The sequence below is a fragment of the Schistocerca serialis genome, chromosome 6 (genome assembly GCF_023864345.2).
Source record: "Schistocerca serialis cubense isolate TAMUIC-IGC-003099 chromosome 6, iqSchSeri2.2, whole genome shotgun sequence".
Lineage (NCBI taxonomy): Eukaryota > Metazoa > Arthropoda > Insecta > Orthoptera > Acrididae > Schistocerca > Schistocerca serialis.
In genome coordinates, this window is record NC_064643.1 from 284,703,145 (window position 1) to 284,720,349 (window position 17,205).

At 42.4% G+C, this 17,205-nt stretch overlaps 1 protein-coding gene across 2 annotated transcripts in view; it reads left to right on the forward strand.

The window, feature by feature from the left end:
- LOC126483878 (high affinity cAMP-specific and IBMX-insensitive 3',5'-cyclic phosphodiesterase 8A) overlaps nucleotides 1–17,205 on the forward strand; it is a 1,729,999-nt gene that overhangs the window by 610,285 nt on the left and 1,102,509 nt on the right. For both annotated transcript variants that reach the window (XM_050107127.1, XM_050107128.1), the window contains exon 3: nucleotides 5,332–5,478. In XM_050107127.1, coding sequence (XP_049963084.1) covers nucleotides 5,391–5,478 — 88 coding nt within the window. In that variant the 5' untranslated portion in view covers nucleotides 5,332–5,390. The remainder of the gene's footprint in view (nucleotides 1–5,331; nucleotides 5,479–17,205) is intronic.

The window sequence follows — 17,205 nt, forward strand, 5'->3', positions numbered from 1 at the left end:
TTAGGGACACTGTTGCTCCTGGGGTATCGGCGAGGACCATTCGCAACCGTCTCCATGAAGCTGGGCTACGGTCCCGCACACCGTTAGGCCGTCTTCCGCTCACGCCCCAACATCGTGCAGCCCGCCTCCAGTGGTGTCGCGACAGGCGTGAATGGAGGGACGAATGGAGACGTGTCGTCTTCAGCGATGAGAGTCGCTTCTGCCTTGGTGCCAATGATGGTCGTATGCGTGTTTGGCGCCGTGCAGGTGAGCGCCACAATCAGGACTGCATACGACCAAGGCACACAGGGCCAACACCCGGCATCATGGTGTGGGGAGCGATCTCCTACACTGGCCGTACACCATTGGTGATCGTCGAGGGGACACTGAATAGTGCACGGTACATCCAAACCGTCATCGAACCCATCGTTCTACCATTCCTAGACTGGCAAGGGAACTTGCTGTTCCAACAGGACAATGCACGTCCGCATGTATCCCGTGCCACCCAACGTGCTCTAGAAGTTGTAAGTCAACTACCCTGGCCAGCAAGATCTCCGGATCTGTCCCCCATTGAGCATGTTTGGGACTGGATGAAGCGTCGTCTCACGCGGTCTGCACGTCCAGCACGAACGCTGGTCCAACTGAGGCGCCTGGTGGAAATGGCATGGCAAGCCGTTCCACAGGACTACATCCAGCATCTCTACGATCGTCTCCATGGGAGAATAGCAGCCTGCATTGCTGCGAGAGGTGGATATACACTGTACTAGTGCCGACATTGTGCATGCTCTGTTGCCTGTGGCTATGTGCCTGTGGTTCTGTCAGTGTGATCATGTGATGTATCTGACCCCAGGAATGTGTCAATAAAGTTTCCCCTTCCTGGGACAATGAATTCACGGTGTTCTTATTTCAGTTTCCAGGAGTGTATGTTCATCAGTGCGGTGGTATTCATGAGTTGATTCCTGTTCATAGCAGATGCATTTAACCTGCTGCACGTAAGGGGATGGAGGATTTGTGGGAAGCGAGATAGTGCGGAGAATGAGAGCAAGGTGAGGGGTTATGTATGAGACTGGGAAACGGATTTGTTATACGTGGTGTGTGTGGAGTGGAAGATGGAAGGGTAGGTAATAGCGCGACACATTGTTATTAGTTTCGTTATTGTAAGAATGCTTGAGACCATGTAAATAACTTGAATGAAATTAACGTTAGTCTATAGCAATGACAGGTCAGCATCTCAGCAAAAACAATAATTTGCAATACCCTTATTTCCCAAAATATTATTATTACGTAATGTACACCAGAAGGTATAGGTTGCATAAAAAGCAGTTGGAGTTTCCTAGATCTATTATTCAACATTACACGATTCATGGTTCATGAAATTCGTACAACTTTCCTTCTTGTTCTATCAACTGAGAGCCACGCACGACTGTGTTGTTGCCACAGTCCGGAGAAGAGAACACGTGTTACGTGAAGGGGCTAGTTGACCTCATTTCTTATCAGTCACACACCATTTCACTGCTAAGAGATGCAGAACAGTCTCTTAACTATCACGTGTTTGTCACTGCGGATCGGTTTTAAACTGGAGACAGGAAAGTGCCTACACTTTTGAACTTAATCAGAAGCTCGGCTTTATAGTGACATTTATTATGACCATGTGTGTTGCCTGAATCAAATAGTAAAAGTTTTAATGATGGCTTGTCAATGAGCTGAAACAAGTGATCAAAAAATGAATTTTAGCGATCTTGACCTAGGATTTTTTTACCCATATATGTTAAATTGCCCTTTGTTAGAGACTGTTATGTCGGTGATTCACCATTTGCTGCCCTTATTGTCGCTATAGTGATTCCCTGTTCGCCTCTGCTTCGCTTACGTACATCCATTACTACGTCTGAGTCACGTGACCACAGCGCTATCAACCGGCATTGAATATCGTGGTGGACAGCGGTTGTAGTGTTGAGGCTTATCAATTATTCCTTTTTTTTTTTTTTTTACAGTAAGTAGTACCAAAAACGACACATTTTTCATACATCTTCAACGTGCCGTTGTCTTGAAACCGCATATGTTCGTAGTGTACTAGTTAAGATAAAAAATTAGTAAATTCGATAGTGTGGCTGCTCGGTCCGGACAGTGACGTGTAAAGGAAAGTTTGCATCGTATTGATTCGCATTTCTCTGCACGTTGACAAAATGCGGTGCACTATATTCTTCAGTTCACTCAGAAATGCTCCGCAACGTGAAATTCCACGTTACGACTCTACAATTATTCATTGAACCCTCTGCCAGGCACTTAAGTGTGAATAGCAGAGTAAGCACGTAGATGTAGGAAACATATCACACCCACGTCCACATTCGCGCTCACTTTCTGTGCAATGATGTCGCAGGTGTCACCCACGGTCGATTTTCCAGGGTGCCTTTTAGCTGGATCACTGAGTCATTCGTCACTAGGTTGTATTGCACCCATTATCGCCCTGCCTTGCATTTTTTCCTGATTTATTAACTTATGGACATCATCATTTCTGGACGTAATAATCTGGCTGGTGTGCGAATATGTCCCTTTTCTATTATCAGTCCGATGACAGTTTGATGCAGCCGGCCACAAATGTTTCCAGCCTCTTCATCTCACAGTAGCACTTGTAACCCACACCCTCAATTATTTGTTCGATGTATTCCAATTTCTGTCTTCCTCTAAAGTTTTTACCTTCTACAGCCCCCTGTAGTAACTTTGGAGTTATTCCCTGACGTCTTAACAGATGTCCGATCATCCTGTCCACATATTTCTTTCCTCGACAACTGTCCAGAGAACCTCATCATTCTTTACCTTATCAGTCCACCCAATTTTCAACATTCGTCTGGGGCACGACATCTCAAACGCTTCGATTCTCTTGTATTCCGGTTTTCCCACAATTCTTGTTTCACTACAATACAGTGCTGTGATCCAAACGTAGATTCTCAGAAATTTCTTCCTCAAATTAAGACGTATGTTTGATAAAAATAGACTTCACATGCCCAGGAATGCCTCCTTTGCCAGCGCTGGCCTGCTTTTGATGTCCTCTTTGTTCCGTCCGCCATGGGTTATTTTGCTGCCCAGGTAGCAGAATACCTTAACTTTATCTACTTCATGACCTTCAATCCTGATGTCAATTTTCTCTCTGTTCTCAACTCTGCTACTTCTCATTACTTTCGTCATCCTTCCATTTACTCTCAGTCCATATTCTGTACTCATTAGACTGTTCAATCCATTCAACACATCACGCCATACTTCTTCACTTTCACTCAGGACAGCAATGTCATCAACGAATCGTAACATTGATATCCTTTCACCTTAAATTTTAATTCCTCTTCTGAACATTTCTTTTATTTCCATCATTGCTTTTTCAATGTACGGACTGAACAGTAGGAGTGAAAGACTACATCCCTGTCTTACACCCTTTTTAATCCGAGCGCTTCGTTCTTGGTCGTCCTTTCTTACTATTCCATCTTGGCTCTTGTATCATACTGTATGTTACCCGTCTTTCCTTTTGTAAACCCTCGTCGCCAGTTTTGTAACGATCTCGTCGCTACTGCTGCGGAAGCCGAGTTGCCACTGTTGTTGCGTTAGGCCGAGTTTGTGAGTTCGTGAAATAGCTTCTGACACAGTACACCGCTAAGACAATTCCTCCCAGTCACTATTACACAGCTATGCCTCAGGGTCAGGTAACAGGATAGGACAACGAAGGTTCTAAAATACTCCCAAAAAATTAGTAACGAAGTCACAAATCAGTTAAAAAGATTCACTTATCTTTGTGACTTGTTGAATAATGAAGTCTGCAACACTGCTTGTAATATAACAAAAAAGGTCCACAACGGCTAAGTGCAAATAAACTTCACAGTTCATAGCAAATGCAATTTACTACTTCTAAGAGTTCACTAAACAACCTTCCCTGTCTGTCAGCCCTGGTCGATGGTATACGTATAACCAAGTGGGCTAGAGTTGCTCTTCTATATTCCGAATAGGTTCCCGTCCGTTGTCGTCCGGTCAATGGCGGATTGTACTCGGCCGGCCGAGGCGAGGTCGAGTTCTTCATCATCAGCGCCGCCTGTGGCGCTGGTGGAACTCGTGCAAGTGGCGACTCTCTACGGTACTGGCACCAGCTCACATCTTTGCGTCTGCGGTGCTTTTGCCGTGGCTGTCCCTTATTCGGACGACACAGCGTTTCCCTATGGATTACTTCTGTTTCTTCTCAGAGTTTAGAAAATCTTGCTCCATTTGACACTGTCGAGGTCTTTTTCTACGTCGGCAAATTCTATGAACGTGTATTTTCTTTAGTCTTGCTTCCATTATGAACCGTGTAATGGTTCTTTATTTACGTGACCATTACGGCACTCCAACCCCAGTAATATCGCACTACTTTTCTGCCAAGTAACAGACATATTCTGTGACAATATTCACATTTGGTTTTATTAATGTATAGGTACTCCGATGTATCGATATATTACAGTGATATGGTTCTTGTGTGTATTCATTTCTGTGAGACTGTCATAATCTTTGACTTTCTTGTAACCGTTTTGGCGCGAATGCGCACAGAGCAGTCTTTGTTTCAATTTGCAGAAGTTAAGTTGTTGTTTCGTTTTGTAAAAGAACAGTCAAGTCTTGTGTTTGGTTAAAGTGGAAATTAAATATATGAAGAATGATACAAAACTGTTTTCTCAAAGATGTGACAATTAAGAAGAGGTATATGAGAATTTACAAGAAGTTTAATAAAAATGTGGATCGTGAACACCAAGTCAAAAATTATTTCTACCATACCATTGTTCTGATCTGGGTTTGTTTGATCATTAAGAATTTCCTGAAAAACGCATTTGTTAGGTCTTCAAATATTGCTAAAATACAGATCTGGACCTTCTAGCAGTCAAAGTGGAATCACCCTAGAATCAACAAGATGAGCCATAACAACTTCGACGAAATCTACGTGGGAATCCATTCAAGATAAGTGCCAAAATTAATGACTTTTTTACAGTGACTTCATTATTTCCATTCTGACGATATCATCGACAGTCAATAACTTTGTTGTTGCCCGACAAAGCGAACATATGCTGCGTGAGCAGCATTATTAATCTGATTTCTAACCTACTTTGCAAGTGGTGGTACTGTTAGAACCGTAACGTCAGAACTGCCCCTCTGGTCCTATACCTTTCTTAAAGCGAAAATGATCGTCATCTAACACATCCCCATTTTTTTTCAGTTCTGCTGTATGTTATTCTTGTCAGCAACTCGGATGACCCGTTAAGCTGATGCGCGATGATTATTCCAGCACTTGTCGTGGTTGCATTAGCGGATGACTGACCGGCCACCCTCTGTCTGCTTGTGTTTTTTCAGGCGTGCGATGAGCACGACACACTGAGGGAGGCGCGCCGGCCGGCGTGGCATGTGAGGGCATGGGCTGCACGCCCAGCTCGCTGCAGCAGCGCTACCATGGGGCCGACGCCATGGACGTGAAGGCGGCCAACACCTCTCCCAGCGCAGGTCAGTCGCTCGCAGCCGCAGCCCGCTGCCACCACCCTTCGCAAAACTCACCTGGTTTATTAAAGTCTGTGCACGTGATTTCCTGTCTTTGTCAAGTACCATAAAATGTATGGTAGTCAGGCCTATCACAGTTGATATGCAGCACTAATTAACGCATAATTAATGGAAATGGAACGCCAACGCCATATTTTCAAAGTGTTTATTACTCAGACTACTATTTTCAACGCTACATTTGCGTCATCTTCAGGTCCTACTATTAATCAAATAAGTACAGGGTGACACACTGGAGACGGACGGTTTTTAATGAAATAATACTCAGCCAACTTTAAAATTATTGCGTTGACACAAAATCTAAGCTCATTATTTGACATTTTAGTTAACAAAGTTATTTGTGAAAAATAATGTCGTCAAGGCGATGTCCATCATTTCGAATGCAGGACTCAAGTCTCTTCTCAAAATCCTCCATCACACGGACTGCAGGGATGGCAGCAATTTCTTGAATGATTGGATTCTTAAACTCGTCCAAATTTCGTGGTTTGTGGTTATAGCCACAGTTCTTAAGGTACCCCCACAGAAAAAAATCACATGCTGACAAGTCCGGAGACCTGGGAGGCCAAGGAACATCGCCAAAACGTGAGATAATCCGGCCAGAAAACATGCGTCTAAGATCTGTCATTGAAGTGTTTGCGGTGTGCGATGTTGCCCCATCCTGCTGGAACCAAACGCGTTTTAAAGGGATTCGTCGTCTTCTTAGTTCTGGTTTCAAGAATGTTTCAAGCATACGAATGTAACGAACCGAATTAACAGTAACTGTGGTCCCGTAAAAAAAAAAAAAAAAATAAGGTCCAATAATGCCAACAGAGCCAAGAGCACACCAGACTGTTACTTTGTCTGAGTGTAGAGGACACTGGTGGATAAGGTGTGGATGCTCTGGAGCCCAGTAACGTAGGTTTTGCTTATTCACGATCCCGTTTAAATGAAAATGAGCTTAATGGCTCATCAATAAAATTTCATTTTCATTCGATCCCAAAATCACTTGCATTCTGTTCAAATGGTTCAAATGGCTCTGAGCACTATGGGACTCAACTTCTCAGGTCATTAGTCCCCTAGAACTTAGAACTAGTTAAACCTAACTAACCTAAGGACATCACAAACATCCATGCCCGAGGCAGGATTCGAACCTGCGACCGTAGCGGTCTCGCGGTTCCAGACTGCAGCGCCTAGAACCGCACGGCCACTTCGGCCGGCTTGCATTCTGTAAGCGAAGTCTTCTCGTACAGCAAAATCAGTTTCCGTAAGTTGTTGGACAGTGATCATTTTGTAGGGATGGAATTTTAACTCTTTATGCAAAATAAAGAGATACGTTTGAAGTTCTCTAACGCTGTAGATACAGCAATAAGGAATAACGCAGTAGGCAGTACAGTTGAAGAGGGATGGACATCTCTAAAAAAGGCCATCACAGAAGTTTTGGAAGAAAAACATAGGTACAAAGAAGGTAGCTGCGAAGAAACCATGGGTAACAGAAGAAATACTTCAGTTGATTGATGAAAGGAGGAAGTATAAACATGTTCCGGGAAAATCAGGAATACAGAAATACAAGTCGCCGAGGAATGAAATAAGTAGGAAGTGCAGAGAAGCTAAGACGAAATGGCTGCAGGAAAAATGTGAAGACATCGAAAAAGATATGATTGTTGGAAGGACAGACTCAGCCTACAGGAAAGTCAAAACAACCTTTGGTGACATTAAAAGCAACGGGGGTAACATTAAGAGTGCAACGGGAATTCCACTGTTAAATGCAGAGGAGAGAGCAGATAGGTGGAAAGAATACATTGAAAGCCTCTACGAGGGTGAAGAATTGTCTGATGTGATAGAAGAAGAAATAGGAGTCGATTTAGAAGAGATAGGAGATCCAGTATTAGAATCGGAATTTAAAAAAGCTTTGGAGGACTTACGGTCAAATAAGGCAGAAGGGATAGATAACATTCCATCAGAATTTCTAAAATCATTGGGGGAAGTGGCAACAAAACGACTATTCACGTTGGTGTGTAGAATATATGAGTCTGGCGATATACCATCTGACTTTCGGAAAAGCATCATCCACACAATTCCGAAGACGGCAAGAGCTGACAAGTGCGAGAATTATCGCACAATCAGCTTAACAGCTCATGCATCGAAGCTGCTTACAAGAATAATATGTAGAAGAATGGAAAAGAAAATTGAGAATGCGCTAGGTGACGATCAGTTTGGCTTTAGGAAAAGTAAAGGGACGAGAGAGGCAATTCTGACGTTACGGCTAATAATGGAAGCAAGGCTAAAGAAAAATCAAGACACTTTCATAGGATTTGTCGACCTGGAAAAAGCGTTCGACAATATAAAATGGTGCAAGCTGTTCAATATTCTGAAAAAAGTAGGGGTAAGCTATAGGGAGAGACGGGTCATGTACAATATGTACAACAACCAAGAGGGAATAATAAGAGTGGACGATCAAGAACGAAGTGCTCGTATTAAGAAAGGTGTAAGACAAGGCTGTAGCCTTTCGCCCCTACTCTTCAATCTGTACATCGAGGAAGCAATGATGGAAATAAAAGAAAGGTTCAGGAGTGGAATTAAAATACAAGGTGAAAGGATATCAATGATACGATTCGCTGATGACATTGCTATCCTGAGTGAAAGTGAAGAAGAATTAAAATGATATGCTGAATGGAATGAACAGTCTAATGAGTACACAGTATGGTTTGAGAGTAAATCTGAGAAAGACGAAGGTAATGAGAAGTAGTAGAAATGAGAACAGCGAGAAACTTAACATCAGGATTGGTGGTCACGAAGTCAATGAAGTTAAGGAGTTCTGCTACCTAGGCAGTAAAATAGCCAATGACGGACGGAGCAAGGATAACATCAAAAGCAGACTCGCTATGGCAAAAAAGGCATTTCTGGCCAAGAGAAGTCTACTAATATCAAATACCGGCCTTAATTTGAGGAAGAAATTTCTGCGGATGTACGTCTGGAGTACAGCATTGTATGGTAGTGAAACATGGACTGTGGGAAAACCGGAACAGAAGAGAATCGAAGCATTTGAGATGTGGTGCTAAGACGAATGTTGAAAATTAGATGGACTGATAAGGTAAGGAATGAGGAGGTTCTACACAGAATCGGAGAGGAAAGGAATATGTGGAAAACACTGATAAGGAGAAGAGACAGGATGATAGGACATCTGCTAAGACATGAGGGAATGACTTCCATGGTACTAGAGGGAGCTGTAGAGGGAAAAAACTGTAGAGGAAGACAGAGATTGGAATACGTCAAGCAAATAATTGAGGACGTAGGTTGCAAGTGCTACTCTGAGATGAAGAGGTTAGCACAGAAAAGGAATTCGTGGCAGGCCGCATCAAACCAGTCAGTAGACAAAAAAAAAAAAATCATCTAACCCATCCACGATTGATTCGTAACTCACTAGCATGACGTCTACCTGACCGTCCTGGGCTTTTGACTGCCGCTTGCCTGACCCTTTCAACATTTTCTGGTGTCATTACTCTGCGTCTAGGGCCAGGATACTTCTTATCCAGTATGTTTCCAGTTGATCCGAACTTTTCCACCCATCTGAGGATTGTGTTACGGCTCGGAACAGCTCCATGTCGACATTAAATCGCACACGAAACAATTGCTGCATAGTAATAATAGACTCCCCATTTTTCACGAAACTGTCATAGGCAAACACTCGACGTTGCAAGTCCCACTGTCCCATAGTGACTGAGTAAATGAAATGGCGTCTTGTGTGGATCAGAACTATCCCCACCACGACCACCTCCCACCACCGCGCCCTCAGTACTACGCAGTTCAAAACTGTCCGTCTCCCGTGTGTCACCCTGTACTTCCAGTCATCGGCCCTTGTATCGTAGGACCCATTCTGTAACTAGGGGGACCGGTGTTCATCAGGAGTGCATACGATGAACGCCTGGATACCGAATGGATCGTACTATACTCGAGCCAATGAATGACAGTACCTATTTGGTAAATAGTAGGACTTTAAGATGACTCAAATCTAGCATTGAAACTAGTTGTCAGAGTAATAAATACTTTGGAAATACGACTGTGGTGTTCCATCTCCATTATTTATATTGTCAGCCACTATTACACGCCCACAAGGAGGATGAACCTTCACAAAATTAACACGTAGTTCGACCCCGTTGCACACGTTTTTATTAACTATCAGGATTAGGCTACTGGAACTTGATAACTGAAAGTTACATATATTCATTGTGGATACAGTTCTGATTGAAATTGAATGTTAATGTAAGAATGATATGTAACCATTCGGTTTTTTAAATTCCGTACTATATAGTGGGCCAGTTATTTATGTAATAAATTTCTATCTGTAACCTACGTTCAACGATTAGGTGTTGTAGTCACGCTCTCTATCATCCATCCATCCATCCATCCCTAACAAGATCTACCTAGCCGATTGATAATTCATTCACTCTGTTTTCTGTTATTCTGTCAACATGATCCTCCCATGTCATTCTCTGCTCTTCTAACTTCTCATTAACTGAAGACATTTTTAAATCTGATTTTATTGTTTCATTCCTTATTTTATCAATTTTATTTCAGTCTCTTACAAATCCCATGAACTTCCTCTATGCTGCTTGTGTAGGTAATTTTTCCTTTTTTGTTACTGTCCATGACTCGGAACCATACACAAGAGAATTACAAGTATACTGCCACCTTATGAACACACCTCCTACAGCTTTCAATGTTCACCTTCGCCCATTAGCGATCCTTCTAAATACGCAAAATATTTAAATGCATCTCATCTCAGATATCGCGATGTGGCAGAGTGCATCATCTAGCATCCTCATACTTTATATTTACTTTCAGTGTTCGTTTACTGTGTTTACTGTCTCTCTCTCTCTCTCTCTCTCTCTCTCTCTCTCTCTGTGTGTGTGTGTGTGTGTGTGTGTGTGTGTGTGTGTGTGTGTGTGTGTGTCTGTATTTGTGTTTGTAAGCTGACTAAAATGTACGTTATCGAAATGAAGTTGTCATGTTATCTTAAACTGCGGGAAATCGCAGCCAAATTTCCACATTTTGAATGAAATGATTTGCACTGGCTGTAAAATACTTTTACTAGAAGTCACTGCTCGTTTAGCGTCAGTTGAAGAAGCATGCTCCGGTGATAGAGACCCTGCTTAACAACTCACAATGGACATTCAACTGCCTTATAGCCACTCCCCACAATTCACCTCAAGTTATAAACCTACAGCGCGCTAAAAAACGGTCAGTACTACCTTGCCTCCTTCCGCTCAACCATGCTCCTGCTTGTGGCACGGTTGTATGCCCTCCTCTTCGTTTTAACTATGTACTACCGCTTTTAGCACGCGGTATGTTTATAACTTGAGGTGAATTGTGGGGAGTGGCTCTATGGCAGTTGAATGTCCATTGTGAGTTGTTAAATAGGGTCTCTATCACCTGAGAATGCGTTTCCAATTGACGTGAAACCGGGCGTGACTTTGAATGAAAGTATTTTACAATCTGTGACGATCATTTCATTCAAAATGTGGAAGATATTTATGGTTACCAAGATGGAATGCAAATACTCTAAACCATAAAGATGGTTTCGTGCAAATTTCGTTAACTTATGCCTAAATTTTTGTTATTTTCGCCAGTACCACAACCATAGAGAGCAGCTACTCATGATTCAATAAATAATGTTCCTGTGACACCTTCATCTGATAAGGAGCGTGCATTGGCTCAAAAACTAGTTAATAGTACGATAAATCGTAATAAATTCAAAAAGTTGCATATCATATCTACTAAGCCGCCAACTCTAAGTTATTTTCACTGTTAGTCTTTTTTTTCATAACTCAACGATTGAAATCCCTGTACTGAAACCAATCATACGTGGTAATTTATCGTTGTTTAGTTTCACTCTCATAAGAGCACTGAGAGAACAGAAACCATCGCATGCTAAAATGTTAGAAACAGACGGATATAATTAATTGCCACGTTCAAAATAATTGAACTCTTAATTAAATTTCTGCAGCTCCACGTATGACTAGTGATCCCGTGCACAGTTATAAATATTTCTGGTTAAAACTTTCTTTTTAATTTGAAGCTGATTAACCTCAACTTAATTAAAATAAACTTTACTGGAAACAAATTAATCTCGGTATAAACTGTCTTTCCAACAAACATTTCAAACGTAGTGTCCTCAGCAAATACATCTGGCGCAACGAGTTCCGCTATAGTGATGTATCTCCCGTTTTGCTAAGAAACACCATTCAATACGGTGCTGCAACTCCTATGTTTGAACTGATGTATTAATGTGTCCACTAATCAATATTTGGGATTCAAGTTCGTACCAGTGAGACGTATGGAATGCAACCTGTGTTTTGTTGGTAAAATATTATTGGTTCAAATGGCTCTGAGCACTATGAGACTTAACTGCTGTGGTCATCAGTCCCATAGAACTTAGAACTACTTAAACCTAACTAACCTAAGGACATCACACACATCCGTGCCCCAGGCAGGATTCGAACCTGCGACGTAGCGGTCGCGCGGCTCCAGACTGTAGCGCCTAGAAGCGCTCGGCCACTCCGGCCAGCATAATATTGTTGACTACACTTTACTATGCAGAACTTATTTCTGTTGTTAAAACTTTATTGTTAATATTTTTCCATTTCTGTTCTTCGATTTCTTCATCTGAAGTGTTTGAAGGAAGATATCAGGGAAATATATTCTTTATTTTTATGTCTTCTTTGAATTTAACAAAATAATCTCTGATATTTTCAGAAAATACCTCACAGCTCATTATTCACCGCCAAGAATTACTAATAAGAATTTTCTAATTATACAACCAGTTTTGGTCCACAGACCACAATCAGGTATCATAAATAAAATTTAAAACGTTATACAAGGCGATATAAATTCAAAGGCGCCAAAAAAATATAAAATCAGTGATTTGTCGTTGTTGTGAAATAGTAATATAAATTATATCGTCAGCACTAAAAATGTACCAAATTCTGCTCTCCTTCATGTTGTACTGTCAGCTTACAACGTTATGATAGGAATCATTCTACATACTGCCGACAGAACAATGGGTAATATGTATCTCTCTTCTCTTAACGTTCTAAGCTGACAATATAACATGAAGGAGAGCAATACCAGGTACATTTTTACCGCTGACGATGTAATTTACACACAGGAAAAAAAGTTTTGCATGACCTCGGTTCCGAGAGTTCTGGAACCTGTACAGAAAATTAGAACAGAGATCAACATAAACATCATTTCCGCTCTTTTTATTGCTCATGAAAAACACACATTGCATGTTGTACCACCAAACAGCGAGACCTTCAGAGGTGGTGGTCCATATTGCTGGACACACCGATTCGGTAACTCTAATACCCAGTAGCACGTTCTCTTGCGCTCATGCATGCCTGTATTCGTCGTGGCATACTATCCACAAGTTCATCAAGGCACTGTTGAGCCAGCTTGTCCCACTCCTCACAGGCGATTCTGGGTAGATTCCTCAGAGTGGTTGGTGTGTCACGTCGTCCGTAAACAGCCCTTTTCAACCTATCCTAGGCATGTTCGATAGGGTTCATGTCTAGAGAACATGCTGGCCACTCTAGTCGAGCGATGTCGTTATCCTGAAGGAAGTCATTCACTAGATGTGCACGATGGGGGTGCGAATTGTCGTCCATGAAGACGAGTGCCTCGCCAATATGCTGCCGATATGGTTGCACTATCGGTCGGAGGATGGCATTCACGTATCGTACAGCCGTTACGGCGCCTTCCATGACCACCAGCGGAGTACGTCGGTCCCAGATAATGCCACCCCAAAACAGCAGGGAACTTCCACCTTGCTGCACTCGCCGTACAGTGTGTCAAAGGCGTTCAGCCTGACTGGGTTGCCTCCAAACACGTCTCCGACGATTGTCTGGCTGAAGGCATATGCGACACTCATCGTTGAAGAAAACGTGGTGTCAATCCTGAGCGGCCCATTCGGCATGCTGTTGGGCCCATCTGCACTGCGCTGCATGGTGTCGTGGTTGCAAAGATGGACCTCGCCATTGGTGTCGGGAGTAAAGTTGCGCATCATGCAGCCTATTGAATACAGTCTGAGACGTAACAAGACCTCCTGTGGCTGCACGAAAAACATTATCCAACATGGTGGCGTTGGCGTTAGGGTTCAAATGGTTCAAATGGCTCTGAGCACTATGGGACTTTACAGCTGAGGTCAACAGTCCCTTGGAACTTAGAACTACTTAAACCCAACTAACCTAAGGACATCACACACACACATGCCCGAGACAGGATTCGAACCTGCGACGGTAGCGGTCGCGCGGTTCCAAACTGAAGTCCCTAGAACCGCTCGGCCACTCCGGCCGGCCCCGTCAGGGTTCCTCCGAGTCATAATCCGTAGGTGACGGTTATCCACTGCATTAGTAGCCCTTGGGCGGCCTGAACGTGGCATGTCATCGACAGTTCCTGTCTCTCTGTGTCTCTCCATGTCAAAACAGCATCGCTTTGGTTCACTTTGAGACGCCTGGACCATTCTCTTGTTGAGAGCCCTTCCTGGCACAAAGTAACGATGCTGACGCGATCGGACAGCGTTATTGACCGTCTAGGCGTGGGTGAACTACAGGCAACACGACCCGTATACATCCTTCATGGTGGAATGACTGGAACTGATCGGCTGTCGGACCCCATCCGTCTAATAGGCGCTGCTCATGCATGATTGTTTACATCTTTGGGCGGGTTTAGCGATATCTCTGAACAGTCAAAGGGTCTGTGTATGTGATCCAATATCCACAGTCAACGTCTGTCTTCAGGAACCGGAGTGATGCAAAGCTTTTTTTTTTGATAAGTATATATTATTATTTGTCAACAATGAAGGATCATGGATTTTATATTTTTTCACGCCTTTGACTTTTTGTCGCTTTGCATGCTGTTGTAAATATCTTATGATAACTGACGATGTCTTTGGGTGCAGACCGAAAGTGGTTTTATAATAAATCAATTTTTATCACTATCTCTTGGCGGCGAATCACGGCGTTGTAAAACTTGTGATATGTTTTAATTTAAAGTTTACTGGCACAAAGTTTCCAGAATGCTCTAGACTCAGTGGTTTGGTTGTTTTAAATAACAAGGGGCTAACACTCTCAAGGTATTTCTGGAGTGTAACGTATGTGGGCCCTTGCAATACACATCATGTCAGCGAGTATAATGAAAGAACTTTGTCACTGTCTCACTATTCATAGGATGGTAATTTTAGTTAAGTAATCGATGCCTTGTACACAATGTGTTGAGCGAAGTCTTAATAAATTCCATTCAGCTGAAGAACATCCTCATTAACCAGTATGCCAACTTCAAAATTTATCTTCTGTATAGGTCCTCTTGCCAAACAGGAACACTGTTTTCTGTTCTCTTCTTGCTGCCCTTTCCCGGTCTGTCTTGATGAAGTTACCACAAAACAAGGTTATTTCTTTGGAACAAATTACCGACGGCTGACGAGTTAAGCAAAGCAATCAAGCCGAGGGCAGCCGGCCTGTTCCCAGAGGGACAGTTCAAAGATCCACGCGGCTTTTAGGACGGCCTCAGCAGAAGGGAAGAATTATTTGTGACGGTGAAATGTGCTGAACTTGATCCTATACTTATTTCGTATTACTTTCCACCAAAAATTTTTTTATTATAAGAAACACTACTCAGATTTGTTTCTTAATTTATTCATGACTGATTTCCTTTATTACTTTCACTATACTATCACGCTTTCTTCATTATCAGAAAGTTAAACTTCGTTTTCCTTGTAGGTTACATTGGTATATATTCTTAACTGCATATTTACTGCCCAGAGTTTTTTGTATAACTACTTTATATGTAACCTAAGTCTATCTTTACGATACGAGGTTCCATAAAGAAATGCGCGAAATCTTTCTATTTCACAGGTTACATCCGTTCTCAACTGTTGTGGTAGTAGCGTAGTTGTAGCTAAGTTATTTCGATATAATCTGAAGAAGCAACATATTATCACCACTGCCCTCCTGAAAACTGGTATTGCGGGCACTCCACACAGGAAGAAGTGTGTTAGTCGAGCAAACACGAATATTGCTACGTTGTAAGTGAATGGAAGGACTTGGTTGAGGAGAACGTGCTACTTTTCCTCAAAACAGATTACACTTTTATTTTATAGAGAAAATTCTCCATTACAAGAAAACAACAATATTCAAACTCTCACGTAATCAATTTAATCTTCCTACTACCTGCCCTTTTCGTTTTACTGAGAACCAATGGAGGTCATAAAAATCTCAAGTAATTTACACAGGATATAATGGGAATATTTTAATGTAATAACGTAAAAACATGCTGTTGTGTACCGAAACAATTTCCGTACCCTCGTGTGGCGCAATCAGGACGATAATAACATTGCAGAATTTAACCTGCTTTGTTATTAACCTTTATTACGGAGATGAGAACGAGAAAGTCTCCTTGGTTGTTCTTTTTTCGGGGGGGGGGGGGGGGGGGGGTTAGGTTACAGGAGACAGTTAACTTTCGTGAAGTTGGCAGGAACTCTTTGTTGAAGTAGCAAGTTTTTACTCTTTCCTTAACAAATTTAATAGTCTATCAAAAACAGTTATTTAATGAAGTGTCAGACCAAAGCCCCTTACCAGAATGTCAGATGCTTTCAGTAATTACTACAATGGATCTCTGTTAGCAGATCGAGTGAAACTCAAGCACTCGTCTCTAACTACCGGCCACTTGGCCTAACTAATGAGTCATCAATGGTGTGAACTATGTTAGTGGTTCTCACAGGCCACTTTGCCTACCGTGCAAGAGACAAGTGCCAAGTAATAATTTCTTCCTGCTATTAGCTGTAATTTCACTATTCTGACCCTTTCAGACAGGAACAGGCAGTCTCTATTTAGCAATATTGCAATGAATATTATACGTCCACCCTTTACTGCTCCATCGGGTGCTGCTGCGGAGCGTCACTGCCCTCTGAATGTTGTGCAATGAAATGAATGAAATTTCGTGTGGCTAGGGCCTCCCGTCGGGTAGACCGGTCGCTAACGCCAGTTAGGTGGCTTACGCGTCGGTGGGGATGAGATGATGATGATAACCCAACACCCAATCCCTGAGCGGAGAAAATCTCCTACCCAACCGGGAATCGAACCCGAGCCCCTTTGCATGGCATCCCGTCCCGCTGACCAATCATCTAACGAGGCGGGCTCTGCAGTGAAACTGAGTTGTGGCTCTACTCACTGCTACATGATTCTTTTATATCGTTATTAATTGACTCTGGTTGCACACGGGCCTCTTCAGTTTCTTTCCCTTGGACCTGTCCCTCGACATGTGATGGCCTCAATATTTGATTACTCGGGTTTCTTCCAAAATGGGCTTTGAAAAGTTTCCTAATATTCCGCTGACACCAACCCTCTGCGCCATTGGAGAGGCATCAGGTGTACTACTTGCTGGCGTGTTTGACCTGTCCTGAGGAAGCAAAGTCGATGGTGTTGAGCTGCAGTCTTGCATGTCAGTTTGTACGCACAGCAACATCGTATGTCAAATTTTATTTAATGTATTGCATGAAATGTATTTTCCAATTTTTTCATCTAATATTTTATTAATGGAGCGTATTATAATGATAATAATTCACATTGGTTTGGTATCGATATGATAATAGTGTTTTCTTACTCTCCTGTAAAACTGAATTTCTTGACATACGAGGTTGCTGTT